This window comes from Lissotriton vulgaris, chromosome 2_1 (genome assembly GCF_964263255.1).
Source record: "Lissotriton vulgaris chromosome 2_1, aLisVul1.2, whole genome shotgun sequence".
Classification (NCBI taxonomy): Eukaryota; Metazoa; Chordata; class Amphibia; order Caudata; family Salamandridae; genus Lissotriton; species Lissotriton vulgaris.
Genome location: NC_141687.1, coordinates 575,454,171 through 575,469,467, shown reverse-complemented (window position 1 = coordinate 575,469,467; position 15,297 = coordinate 575,454,171). Strand labels below are relative to the sequence as shown.

Here is a 15,297-nt window from a genome sequence, read left to right as displayed (position 1 = left end):
TAGAGAGGCGTAGAGTAGAGTGGAGGGGTGCAGAGTATAGTAAAGTGCAGTGTCATGGAGTAGTGTAAAGTGCAGTGGTGCAGAGTAGAGTGCAGTGGCATGAAGTGGTGCAGAGTGGAGTAATGTAGAGTGGAGTATGCATGGTGTGGTAGCACACTGCCATTCCAGACAACACATCTTGAATTGAAATTTCATTAGCATTTGCACAGACATACAGTTTACTAACAAACCGATGTAGAGCACAAACGAAAATGGTGGAACTGGCATCACCTAAGTGTATTGGTTTGCTTTGATCATATTCAAGTATTTGTTTCTAGTACACTTCAGAATTAACAAAAAATGTGTTTCATTTGTGCGTTCCTAATATTGATATTTTCGGAAATACTTGTAAAGTTCTTTTAAATTGTGTGTACAAAAAGCAAACCCTTTCCTACTCTCAGTATCCAGCAAGATTGTCTCATAAATCCTCTCACTTTGAAGCCTGAGAAAGAAAAGTAAACACCAAGCTCTCCTTGGAAAGCAGAGCCTGACATTTCACCGCTGTTGTTAAAGGCATAGCAATTGTGAAAAGTTAACGCAAGATTTATAGACCTGTGCACAGAAAAAGCACTCATGGAAGAATACAAGGGCAGTTGGTGTGAAAATGCTTTGCCCCTTGGGAGGGACAAACTCACTGAACAGCATTAAACAAATTAAGCTATCAAACAGGAATCCAGAAAATGAGAGTTACAATCACAAAACCAATGGTAAGCAAGAGTGGAATGCGTTTCCAGGGAAGCTTTCTGAATCTCCCGAAGATGTCTTTAGTGGTAGGCTTCGACCTAACAAGAGTGGCCGTGCAGCAGCGGCACTGCCTGCTTTTAATAGTGATGTGGTAACTCATTTACTTTGGTTAAGCTGCCAGTAGAAAGTGGAATGTCAGTGGTTCACTTCTGAACGCTAGAACTTTGAAGCCTGAAGCGTTAAACGTTAAGTTTTGCTTTTTCATTCTTCTCTTCTGTGGGACATAATAAAATGTACCGTGTATATGATAATTTCCATCATGAAGCTCCATGGCAGGGACGTTTATATCGTTTTAATTTCTGAAGTTTAATATCGTGATTGAGAAATAGTATTGCGGGTAAGTAACTTTATTTTGGGGCAGCATTAAAGTGTATTGGTACATACATTCTGCTTCCTTTTCTCTCCCTCTCGTGCAGCCGGTGATCTTGAGCCAGCAGCGCGAGGGTCCTGTTGTCGTAATGGGAAGTGGCCTCAGTTTTGCTCAACAGAAAGTTCTAAGCAAGCTTGGTGGAGTCCTGAAGGCGGGGAGGTGTACCGAGTTTAACACCACCGGTAAGGATTGCTCATTCTGTTATTCATTGTACTAGAAATTCACTCTTTGGTTAAGAGCTGGACGACATAATAGGGCTGTGCCTTCCAAGTTGCTGTGCCATATCTTTAATTTAAGTTTCGCCAATATGAGGTCTACTATCAAAATGACCAATGTAGAATCGTGACATAACGTTTGCTGCTCAATAGATCATGTGTGACGAATAATTCAATTACATAATAATAGAGCCTAAGGGGCACTTCTTTTCTCATTTTGTTTTTATTTTGCCAGCCATTCACAAATGGCAGTTTCGAAGTTCTTTGTTTTCATTGTTGCTTTAAAAACTTAGTTGGCTTCTGTAAAATGGTTAACGGTGTATTTCCGTAGCCACTTTAAACTGATGTACCATCTGTTAAATTTAGCAATTTACTAGGACTTTGTGCATGAATACTATGGAAACATTTCATGTGCTCTGGACTGCCACCTGTTTCCTTCTTATCTATTATAAAATCGTGTATAAATTATCACAATTGCTCGTTGCCAAACATATTGAAATGTATCTTAAATGTTCACATGGCACTAGGTGAAACTCAGCAGCAGAAACGATGGAAAACGTGGACGGATATGAATCTTTGATTGAAAAAAAATCTTAGTTTATCCATTTTGTTAAGTTTTAGAAGTCATATTGGGAACTTTGAACTCATTTCTTTCCTTGAAAGTGTAACACTGAGGTGAATAACAGAAAATATCATGAAAATGAAAGTTAAAATCCTCAGTTTGATTATAGTGAACCAAAGTCAGAATACTAAGATCACACGGGCATTGGGGCTGTAAAAGGAGCCGAATATAGAATTGGGATAGACAAGATTGGAAAGGGAAACAAGAAAATGTAGCGCAAACGTCAGACACAAAATGTAAAAATAAAATTCAAATCCACAGTTTGATTACAGTGAACTAAAGTCCGAATTCTAGGATCACAAATACATTGGGGCTACTTGCACGCCCTAGCACACATACTATGGTTCAGTATACATTGTTCATAATAGCAAACATGGCACAGTATTCTTTTATACACGACTTCTTAGGATTTAATTTTCTTTCCGTGGTTGATCCAGCCAACACGTGTTTCGTCATCTGGGATTGAGACCCACGACTTCCTCAGGTCTATTTAGATCTAAGATATTGTTGCCTGCCTTCCTGACGGTTATACTTCCGTCCCAGCTGTTGTTTGGGCAGGGAATCGTTGTAGGATAGCGGCTCCTGATTTCCAGGTGTTCCTAACACTCACGTGGGTTTGTGTGGTGTCAGTAATTTTGTATTAGGACAAGACTCCCGTGCAGTGGCGTCACTACGGGGTTGCGGGGGGGTGTGGGGGGGCTTGCAGACCGCACCGGGTGACACCATCATATGGGGTGACACTGTGAGTGAGCTCTGCTTTAAATCGCTACATAAATCAGTAGTCATGATTTATGTCACGATTTAAAGCAGAGGCTCACTCATGGTGTCACCCCACGTGATGAGGAACCCTTGTTTGTCAGTGGTCTCGCGCCTTGCTTATTGAGGCGCTCTTTTCATAGTGGGTGGTCCCAATCGTTTCCATGCCGTATTCAATCAGATTAGGAGGTGGCGTTTATTCACAATGACGTTTTTTGCTACTCTTACACTGAAAACAGCCGTAATAGTGCGGGTGTCACAGAGAACAATGGTGTGAAATATTCGCGTTTACCGTGCACAGCTTCAAACATCCGTAATAAGCCACCGTATCCACACCTCTGAGCTCCCCGGCAATGCACCCGAATATATATTGCGTTGGTGCCTGTGCAGTTTTCCGCCGATGTTTGTACCTAAAAGCTGAATGCCGAATTGGCATTTGTCAGGTGGCGCACACGTGGTATTGCATTTGCTAATCTGCAATGTAATGCAAAAATGTTCAGGCAGTGTAGCCGTGCATTCTGTGTACTCGCCCTCTGGTTTTAGGGCGTGCTAAATGAAGTGCATGACCAGAAACTATAGAAAGAATGCAATAATATAGTATATATTTGAAATAAAGGGTTTATTATTTTGTTGAAAAAAAGTCAGTGTTTAAAATTGATAAAGTCTATTGCGCCGGTTAAAGTCTCTAGGGCATCATTATCTTTCTGACAGAAGTCTAATCTGCGACGGGCACAGATTTATAGGGGTTTTCCATGCAATCTCCTTACCCTGCCGCCAGCAAAAATTGTCCAATTAGCTCAGCTATATGACGTCGGCGTCCCAACGTCACTCACATGACGTGGCTCCCGGACCCGCCGTTTTCAAAGCGCGTGAAGGGTGTTGTCGAAAGGAGCGCGTTTGATTTCCCTTTACATAAGAAGATGCCCAGAGATCGCCTTGTGGTTTGAAAGAGGAGATTTGCTTGTTGGATACTGTGCACGCAGAAAGGTAACTTGCTTCTGTTTGTCGACTTCTGATCAGAGCCTAAGAGGGCAACCGTGAAGTTCAATCCTCAGAAAGATTACTATGGCAAGAACAGTCGGCACCACTCAAGGCGTCTGTTTAAGCACTTCTGCTTTCTCCATGCAGGCAGTAACTGGGTCTGTACGACTGCCTGGCAATGGCAGTGGTACAATTGGAGTCGATGTGTTTTTGCTCCAAAAGTGTGCACTTCTTTCTATTATATGCAGGTTCCGTGTGTTTGCCTTGCGTGATTGCCCGTGGGTAACATTTAAATACAAAGAGAGAATTTCCGGTGGAGCCATCTTAGATTTCAATTCTTGTGTGCACCATAAGAGGCTTTCGAGAACAGATCATTAACCTCACACGCTAGTCCTTCCTCTTGCAGAAAAGGTGCACACAGTCAAGAGAAACCTTGCCCTTGTCAAGATCTGTAGCAGGTTTCTCTACTCCTGTCCTTTCACAGGATGGAACACTATTGCATAGATTAATCATAACTTCGAATTGTCATGTGATCAAGTGGAAAGATACTAGAATTGTTTACTGTGCATAATAAGTTGTGAGTTATCCGAGTTTATGTAGCATGTAATGCAAATCTAATCTGTGCTGGACTCATGAATGCAAGAAAGCCTAAAAACACCAGGGCACTGTATATAACGGGCCAGGAGATCCGTATATGTAATCTGCATCAGCATACCTGGGTTGGCAAGTAAAGTACAGAAGGTCAACGGGTGTAGAACTGTTAGTTGTAGTGCCATGGGTTTACTGGTATCCTATTTGTTCTTCTCATTTATTTAGACTCTCTGTAGGCTGATTTTTAGTCATTCATTCGAATTCATTGAGGGTTATTTTTTTTAATGTTTATATTTCTTTATTGACATTTAATCATTTCATTTCAATCTTTTTTCGGTTTAAAAAACCTTGTAAGATGCAATACATTCAATCATAGTACATCATATCACAATATAAATACATAATATTAAAGTAGCGGTGGATAAAAATATCAACACATTTCCTTTGCATAAAATACATAAAATTCAATTCATTTTCCAAATCATCCACTTGGGGTTGGCTAGATCTTAATCGGCCCCTCTAGTATACAGAACACTAAATAAATATACAGAATAATAAAACAATAAATTAAACATCTGTTTATGTTAAAAAGATATATACCAGAACAGTAAAGCAAGCAGCACTTTAGCAGCTAACAGATGACTCAGTAACATGGTGAAGTAGCCTATTTCATTAGGTTTTTTGGTTTTTCATCCTCCTAATCAAGGCTACACATAAGAGAAAACGACTTAGGCTGAACACGATCGGTTGTGCAGTGTCTCCTTTAAAAATTCTAAGCCCAACCTTAATTTGTCTGAGGCCTAACCTTTTGCAGATTGGCTTAAGCCATTTTTTCCTGGCTTTAAGGTATGCTGGGCATATAAATAAAACATGGGACTCATCCTCTTTCAGCCCCATCTCGCAAAACTCGCATATATCCGAGCCAGCGGCCCCGGCCAACCCCTTATTACAGTTCCAGCTAGTTGTCCTTTCTTTTAGTTGCAGAATACCATACCGGAACTTTAAATATAGGCTTTTGACCAGTGGAGGGTGAATTTCATCCATAAGGGGCTCTAATTGCATAGTCATTTTAATTTCAAAAAACTTTGAGGTTAGAGTCCCTGTTCTGGGGTTTGACAACACTGAATCTCTAATATAGTCCCAGTACCTTTGCTTCAAGATCTTTTTTGAGCTGTTTGTGAGGCAATCAGGGTCAAACCAGAAATCACTTAACCCTAGTTTTTCAAACCATTTTTTGACGTACTCTAACCATGGCAGATGCGTAGTATTCCTTATAGCCAATATCTCTTTCAATGCTTCTCTATAATCAGCCAGCTCCTCAACGGACCATAAACGGACCCAATAGAGCAACGGACGAAGAGAAGCATAGTCATCTGTACGTCGAAAGTTAAGGTCCCATAATACGGGTGTCAATGGTGTTGACCCAGGTATCCCTAAAAGTTGCCTAATGAAGGAATTTTCCCTCACTCGAAAAGTATCCTTTAAAGCATAGGCCCAAAGGTCCGCACCATAAAGTGAAGATGATTGCACTTTATATTTAAATAATTCAATGGCTGGTGAGACTGCTTTGAAATGGCTATTCTTATGCCTCTTTAAAATCGGACACTGATTTTGGGTCAGCCTTAATTTTGAGTTCTCCAATTGTGTTTTCCATGTAACGTGGCTGTCTAAAATAATACCCAGGTATTTAAAATTGGGGACTTCTTCAATAGGTTCATTGTTTATCTTAAAAACCTTGTTAAAACCTTTATGTGGGTTGATTGTCATAACTTTTGTTTTTGAGGAATTAATTTCTAATTCCTTGTCATGGCAATACAAACTGAATGTGTTTAAAAGGTTTTGGAGCCCCCTGGGTGTCTGGGAAACTAAAATGGTATCGTCTGCAAACAATAATGCCAAAACGGCTTGCCCGCTCAATTTGGGAGAGTCATGCTCGCAGCCCAAAAGAGTATCGGGAATGTCATTGACGTATAAAGAGAATAAGGTAGGTGCCATTACGCATCCTTGCCTTACCCCTTTTTGCTATTTTTATTTTCTCACTGACTTCTCCATTTGGTCCCCATCTAACTCGTGCGTAATTATTCTCGTGGAGTCTGATTAAAATTTGAAGGATATTCCCAGGGACGCCCATCTTACTTAATGTCTTCCATAGGGCTACCCTTGGAACCATATCAAAAGCTGCCTTCAAATCAACAAAAGCCACGTATATATGGGAACTTCTTATAATCGTATATTTCCATACTAAACATAAAAATCTAAAAACCTGGTCTACAGTGCTTATCTTTGATCTAAAACCTGCCTGGTATTTTGTATAGATAGAGTGTTCTTCAATCCAAGAGGAGAGCCGACTAAGAACTTGTCGGGCAAAATTTTTTTGCAACACGTCAATTAGGCTGATAGGCCGATAATGCGAAGGATTTGACCTATCACCCTTCTTGAACAGTGTTACAATCTCCGCCCCCTTCCAGGTTTCTGGAACAGGAGCTCCTCGAGCAATATCATTAGATAATAAATTGATATAAGGAGCCCAAATATAGTTCTCGTGTTTCCAAAGATCACCTGGTATTCTGTCAGGGCCTGGCGCTTTCCCTGGCTTAACTGCCTTGATTGCTAGAATTGTTTCTGTCAAGGAGAAAACAAGAGGTGTATCATGCGCTGCCAAAGGTGCCTGCAAACTATCCCAGCCTTCAATCTCGCCTGAGCTTTCGCAAGAATATAACGAGGTAAAGTGCTCGACCCATGTTTTCTCCTCTAAGAATTTGTCTTTGCATTCGGTCTCCCCCCTGGTGCCTCTAGCAATGAGGCTCCAGAAGGAGGTCTGGTCTTTACACTTACATGCGTCCAACAAATCTGACCAAACCCTTTCGTCCCACTCTTTTTTGGCCATTAATAGGGTTCTTTTATACTGGGCTCTCTTAATTCTCACAATATCCGCTGAATCCCCCCTGACCGCTGTAATTAGGTCTGTTTTAGCTTTCCGGCAATCCTGGTTGTACCAGGTGATCCCTGTTTGTTTGCTCTTTTGGGCGTTATATGATCTTTTTACCGCCCTAGTCAGGATCTCGCCAAGTTGGTTAATTAAGTGTTCATGGGATTCTATCAGCCAAGGATTTTGGATGACAGTACTATTTCCTAAGAGAGAAGACATATGCCTCACAAATACATTATAGATTTGACTAATGATTTTTGTGTTGTCTAATACCACTGGCCACTTCAGGGATCTACGGTTATTTGCCACAAAGAGGGTCCTGTGGCAAGGAAACGGTACTATTAACGCTTTTGTCAAGGGTTTTAAAGATCTGAGTCTGGACAGATAAGGTCAAGGGATAGTGATCGCTTTCCGTGCGGTCATCCACCATTAGGTCGATGGTCATGGGCCATAAATTCAGAGAAACTAGCAAATAATCTAAATGGCTGGGATTTGCCCCCCTGGTAAATGTTGGTTTGCTGGGGCAGTCTGATGGCAACCGCCCATTGCAGGCACGTAGGCCTGACTCTAGAGTCAAGTTCAATAGTTGTAAGGCACTCACTGTACAAGGTGCTTTATAATTTGTGTCACCTAAAGGGATATTGTTGGCACTGTCCTCATCCTTATAGATGTCTTCTAGACCTATTATGGGTTCAAAACCTCTGTTAAAATCACCACCTATAATCATTTTTGCATTTTGATCAAACCCCGCCACAATATTACTCAGGTGGGTTACCACTGTTGATTCTTTACATGATCGATGTGGTCTACTATAGATATTGATCACGTAAATGCTACAACCCTTAGTGTTTTTTAACTCAAGTAATAAAAGGTCGGGATTATTTGTATCAATTTGCTTGAAGGACAGGCGTCCTGTAATTTTCACCCAAATTGTTAGACCGCCAGAAGGTCTTCCCCCATTTGTATTTACTGCGGGGATGAAAAAAGATCTATAGTCAACCTTAAAGTAATTCTCGAGCCCCCAGGTTTCCTGGAACATAATTAAATTCCCACTAGCCAGATAGTCATGCCAGGCCGGATCTGAAAGATTTTTTTTCAGACCTGCAATGTTCCAACAGATAATTTTTGTGATTCCTAGAACGCCTAGTTTCTCTGTTACCTGCTGTAGTGTAGTTGACCCGTTTGCATCTAAATGTGGTGTTCGTGCCATTGTGTCAGCAGGATGCAGTGGCTGTTAAGAATTTTTAACAAGTGCAATCTGCTTTGATGCAACTTCAGGATGCAAACCAGGGTGTGTGTGATTTATGCTACATGACATTGTCAAAGCCCCTCCATCAAGTCAATCGCAATCAGCTAAACCAGCTAGGGCCTCAAACCTATTTGAGGTGCTGACTCCCCAATTGTAAGATGGGGCCCCAAAACCCCAACCATTTACAGGAGCATTCCATCTAGGTGCAGAGGTAATAGGAAAAGGTGGATTCTGGTGAGTACCCAGCCATCCTCCATTATAGTTGCCATTGCCTATGGGTGCTGGGGTATTAGGATACAATAAATTCTGCTGCATACCTGGCCATCCTCCGTTATAATTGCCATTACCTAAGGTCCCACAGTTGTTAGCTAGTATACCAGGCCCTCGTCTACCCATTAGGTTCCAGTTTTGCCCTGGAGTAATATGACGAGGAGTGTTATGTTGGTTGACTTGCCATGGGCCAGCCCTGTTTTTGGAAACATAGTTCGTGTCAAACATTGTAGGTCCCCCACCCCATCCATTATCTCTCGCTAACCAAGCTGGCTTCAGGGGCTTATGATTGTTGGCTTTTTGCGACTCATTATAAAAAAATTCTAATGTAAGGGGGATTATAGAACTACTTCTTCTCTGTGGTGGAAGAATATTGGATAGAATATCAGGAAGAGCAGCTGGGGTTGAGAAATTTAGTATCACACAGTCGCCCTTCCATTTTTTTTGCTTATTTCCTATCCATCCAACCCTCCTTGCCATTTTAATTTCGTCAGCCAGCCGTTGTTCGCCCCCCTGTGCTATCCGCATATTATTTGACAGCCAGTATAGTGCCTTGCTTATTAGTGACGAGGCTGACTCGGTTTGACCCGGTTGTAGGGTTGGTGTATTGGCTAGCACTAACACCAACGGTGATGCTTCAACTACAAATTGTGTTGAATTTTCTTCAAAACTAGGGGGCACTGCGACATGTGGTGGATCAATTAATTGAACAATTGGGGCTTCTGGTGGCAAGTCATTGATAATATGGCCAGTTTGTGGGCATTCTGGAAGAGTTGGCCCTGGTGGGGTAGCATCTGATGTTAACCCGGATTCATTATCTTCCTTTGGGCAATCACGGCCCTTATTAACATTACTTAAAACATTTCCTATCGCATCTGCTAATACATTTTGTGTACCTCCCAATTTCTTTATCTCTGCAGAGAGTTTTCAATCTTGCTAATAAGTGGCTTGATAATTGTCTGAATTTTTATTTCTAACAGCTCCGCTATTCTTGTCATTAGGTCCTCATCCAGTATTTCCCTCAGATTGTTCTCCTCATTGTTCTGGCAAGTACTTTTTGACTTTAGTGGTGATGTAACCTTGTTTTTTCCTGAACGTGCCCCCCCACGTTTACTTTGTAATCTGCGACAGGCTCTAACTGCCCTTGAGGACTGCTTTACAGGTGGTTCGTCCTCCACTTCTTCTTTTTCATCATTTTCTTCAACCTCAATGACAACCTGTGCATCTAAGTCATTGCCCACATGTGGCTCACTGTCCGCCACATTAGCTGCACTGGTATCAATATTAACATTTACTGGGGAAGCTGTTTCATGGGCATCATTGTTGGAGTCTAATAGCAGAGACTCATTTGTTTGCGAGGAAGTGGGTGGGCTCATAGGAGGGAGGATAGGTGACTGGGACAGACCCAACGATTGTCTGCGCTCACTGTTTATCTTGTTAACCACTTGAACAAGGTAGTTTTCCATGGTGTTCTTTGGTGTTTCAGATGCCATGTGATGATTTCTTTTAGTCATAATTATACAAAGGTGTGTGATAGTCTTACGCCCACAACTCAATAAAATAACAAGGTATTACTCAAGGTTAAAACAAAAGTCTTACTTCAACGCCTTGTGCAGATATCCAGCGGACTCGTTTCCTGATTCGTAGAGGTGTTTTATCTGCTATCAACTTATCAGCGAAGGCCCCCTCCTTTTTCCGAGCTCCTGGGCGATTCGGTGGCAGCTATACAGCCTACTTACCGACCCCCATCTGGATAACTAGGACTTAGGAGGCGGTCAACCAAAGGCATTAACACCACCACTCACAATAGACTGACAGGAGCTAATCCCTGGTGCACAATGATGAATTTTAGGGAGGTGGCCTAGCCTCGCCTCTTCCTGCCGATGAGGGCCGTAGAGGGCCCGCCCTTTGCCCGGGCTTAGCCCGGCGTCCCGCGTAGCGGGTTCCTGTGGCGCTTATGTGCGCCTCCTGGCGCCCTCACGCTGTCACACGGCGCGCCGCCGGGTAGGCTGACGGGAATTGTAGTCCCGGAGCGGCAGCGCGTATGATCTGCTGGCAAATGACTCTTGGCGGTGGCGGCGTGCTTTCGCGGTGCTTGGCTGCCTTAAAATGACTCCTGGCAGTGGCGGCAGGTAAGTAGCCTTCCGTTCGTCAAGAATCTCCACAAGTTGTATGTACAGAATACAAAGGTAAGTATTTTCATAAAGTGGACAATAGAACACTTCCCATCATGTATACAGATCTGGCATTACACATTTGCAAGGGAAGGGAGTCTTCTTTTTACTTAACATGGACTGCATGAATCGTTCAGAGAAAAACAGTTACAATTATCAACATTAAGTCTTTGTGTGGTTCTCTTAACTGCCCGAACTTCTTTGCATGCCTAGTCACAAGAGGAGCAAGATGGTCAGTATTGAAAGGCCCTTCGAAGATTGATGGTAGGGTTTTTTCCAGAGATTTTTGGTAAAAGCTAAAATGCTTTCGCATCCATGAAAGTGTAAGTTTAGAAGAGTTTAGCCAATCTTAATAAATTGTTTTTATTTTCACCTACAATACTCTTAGGAAGTAATCCCGTCCACACCTCTCAAAGCGCCAGTTCTCAGTGAGCATTCAGATGGGTAGATCTAAAAACGAGTCTCTTTGAGAGTCCACTTCAAAGCGTACGGGAGGGGGGGCGGGGGGACAGAGTGGTTAAGAACACAATGGTGAAAAAACATTTATATGTCGCGCCTTTGTTGTTGAGCCCACTATACTTACAAATGCTTATAAACAGTTTTCTATTATATTTCTACAATTAGTGATTAAACACTTAAACATTCAATAAATGAATGTAAGGAGGGCAGTCAGCAAGCTTTGGCCGCCACTTACTGCATGATGGACCGAGTCCGCCAGTCACTGGCGGACTCTGAGGCGGTCCATCATAGGGTAAGTCTTGAGGGGGTGACACCATGAGTTACCGCACTGGGTGACATCAACCCTAGTGACGCCACTGCTCCCGTGGCGAGGAGGGCGTTTTCTTTTGGTTTTTCAAAAAGAAAATCTCGCTTTGCAATTTTCGTTTTGAAAATACAAAAGAAAACAGTTTGGTGGGCGGCCCCATCATGTTGACGGAGCCATGCACCAACCTTCACAGACCACTGACAGGACCTGCCATGATGGTGGTTCCTACCTATGCTTTAAAAAATGGCGGTCAGCTTGTCAGTTATTTCTAAATTTGGCAGGCTGTCAACAGCAGGCCCTCTATTCTGGATAACATGCCTTCGGCCTCTCAGTCTGCAGAACAGAAGCAGACTGAGATATGAGTGTATATTATCAAATAGTTTTCCATTTTAATTTTTTTATGCGCAATTCAACTTGCATCTGTTGTTTAATATTTGGAGGTACGGAATACCATGTCATAAGTGCAGTTCTTCGTGTCAATTTCAGTTTACACGATTGTGGAAACCAGTTTCAGTATTCATGACAAACAACTTAAATAGTAAAAAACATAAAAGTAGACAAGAAGTCTCAATTTTATAGCCATTGTCCCAGGTCGCAGAGAAATAGTCTGTTTTTTTAATACTTGTGCTTTACCTTGACAGTACGAACACTGGACTGAGTCATAACTCATGCAATATGAGCACCCATACCTGTTATAATGTTCTGTTCAGTTACTATACCCTTCTGACCCCTTCAGTGCATCTGCTGAGCATGTGTGTATGGTCTATGTTGGAAATGGCCCTTTCTACAGGGTCTCCCAAAAGTTTGTCTTCCTCCTCCCCTTTTTGCTAAATTCATATTGGTTGGCTTCAGGACTCCAGGCACTTTACCGTTGCTAATTAGTGCTAAAGTGCATATGCTCTGTACTCTAAACATGGTAACATTGGCTTATTCGTAATTAGCTTATTTAATTTACTTATAAGTCCCTAGTAAAGTGCACTATATGTGGCCAGGGCCTGTAAATTAAATGCTACTAGTGGGCTTGCAGCTCAAATTGAGCCACCAACTTCAGTAGCCCTTTAAACATGGCTCAGGCCTGCTACTGCAGAGCCTGTGTGGTGTGCAGTTTAAACTGTCATTTCGACCTAGCAAGTTAACCTACTTGCTAGGCCCAGACTTTCCCTTCTATTGCATATTAGTCACCCCTAAGGTAGGCCCTAGGCAACCCTATGGGCAAGGGTGTACTGTATTGAAAGGGTAGAACATGTACATTTGAGTTTTACCTTTGTTTTTCGCTACTGTAAGGCCTATCTTTCCGATAGGTTAACATTGTGATTGCTTTATAACTTATTTGGTGTCATTTCCAACTGGGAAAACATAGAGATTTGGAGTTTGGTGTTGCTGGACTCACAATTTAAATTCACATCCTATGGTGAAGTTGCATTTTAAATTATAAATCTGCAAATGCCACTTTTAGAAAGTTGGTACAAAAGGGGGTGGTGATGGACGGAGCATCTGAATCAATCAAACACTAACACCCAGTCAAAAGATCTGGGTTTAATCCATCACCGTTCTTTAGCCCACTCTGCCACCCCAGTTCAGACATGGCTATATGCAAATCAGTCTGACCCTGTGCCTCATGGGAACAGTCCAGCCCGAACTGCCAAGCCATGTCTTCCCTGGACCGGAAACAAGCTTCCGAGGACCGGTTTCTGGCGTTCCAACCGTCTTCAGCCCGGCTTGCTTTAATCCAGTGGCAAAGTGAGCAAGGGACTTACGTCAGAGCATACCCTGCCACACTTATGGCGGCCAAAAGCGGTACAAAAGGGGGTGGTGATGAACGGAGCATCTGAATCAATCAAACACTCACACCCAGTCAAAAGATCTGGGTTTAATCCATCACCGTTCTTTAGCCCACTCTGCCAGAAACCGGTCCTCGGAAGCTTGTTTCCGGTCCAGGGAAGACATGGCTTGGCAGTTCGGGCTGGACTGTTCCCATGAGGCACAGGGTCAGACTGATTTGCATATAGCCTTGTCTGAACTGGGGTGGCAGAGTGGGCAAAAGAACGGTGATGGATTAAACCCAGATCTTTTGACTGGGCGTGAGTGTTTGATTGATTCAGATGCTCCGTCCATCACCACCCCCTTTTGTACCACTTTAAGAAAGTTGGCATTTTCTTACCTTACCCATTCTGGGTGTCTGACTGTCCTTGAATATACGCTTGGGTTGGGTGTAGCTCGGCTATGAGCATTCCCTTTAGAAAGTCACACAAAGTATCATGTGATGAACAGTTAACATACCCCTCTGTTTCCTTCTTTGTACGCACTGCACGTGTGTATGGAATCCAACACTTTTTCTGTAGTTCTGTAGTATCATAACCTTCGTGTTGGTGCTCGTGTTGGTTATGCCAGGTTAGGCCTGGACGCAGAGGAACACACCTCTGTGTTATCATATAATAACACCAGATCCTTTAATCAGTCTGCCATCTTTAGACCCTACCGCATCTCAGCACTACCCTTCTCTTGGCCAGGCTTTGAGCGAGTACTGAGAATTTCATACATGACTTTAGAACATCAACAACTTCACCTACCAGAGTCACTTAATTAATACAGCTCAAAGTTGAGGGCTGAGAATATCGCAGTTTTATACAGCCTAGTGATTTTTTTGTCCGCTGATCTTGGCTTGCTTCCCAGTCCAAGCCAATTTTAATAATAACGATCTCAGCTGATCAAAACTTTGTGAGTAAGAGCGATTGGGATATGCGGTTTAACAGATACAACAATTTATGTATTTATGACCTTATATGGTTTTTAATGAACTGTGTTCCTCATATATCGCACAGGGGCTTCCTTCCAGGTTAGTGGGATTTGTACTGATCATTTAGAGGAGTTCATGATACAATTGGCTTTTTGGACCAATTGACAGAGTTCCAGATTAACCCTCGTAACCTACAAATTCCTGTGTCAGGGGGCTGAGACTAATACCTGGGTGCCTAACAAGCAGCATGATATTGTCTGCATACAGAGAGAAGGAAACCAAAAGCACTCAAATTACAGTCCCCTAGTTGAATAGTGTTCCCTTAAGAAAAAAGCAAGCAGTTCATTACCAGTGCAAGTAATATGGGTGTTATTGTGCAGATCTGCCTTGCTCCCCTGGTCAACGTGTTTGGTGTAATTCCTATAAAAATACTATGCAGGATCTGCGCGTTCGGACAGCATACACTGTAGGATTGGTGTCAGCCTGACTCTGTACACCCTCACCGGGTATATTGACCTTCTGTATCAGCTAGCTCACAGTGCAACTAGAATCTCTTCTTACCGGGGAGAGAATAGTTCTTGGAAACCATGGAACATGACAACTCTGATCCTCAAGAACGTGGAAACAATATACTACCTTTTGCTCAGTCACTCGTGCTTACTTAGTCTGTCTCAGAGAGATACACAGAATAAACAGGCTAGGCATTTTCAATACGTACTTGAACAGTTGTTATTCTAGTGTAGAATAGATGAGCTGCAACGACCGTTAGATGATTAGACTGGTATCGCTCTACCATTTTGCAGTAATCATGAATACATAAAAGTATATAAAATACATTATAATAAAAGTGCATA

At 42.5% G+C, this 15,297-nt stretch overlaps 1 protein-coding gene across 1 annotated transcript in view; it reads left to right on the top strand.

Moving 5' to 3' along the window:
- LOC147730763 (BRCA1-associated RING domain protein 1-like) overlaps positions 1-15,297 on the top strand; it is a 543,323-nt gene that overhangs the window by 467,448 nt on the left and 60,578 nt on the right. The window contains exon 8 of the mRNA XM_086955577.1: positions 1,200-1,335. Within this exon, the coding sequence (XP_086811703.1) occupies positions 1,200-1,335 (136 nt within the window). The remainder of the gene's footprint in view (positions 1-1,199; positions 1,336-15,297) is intronic.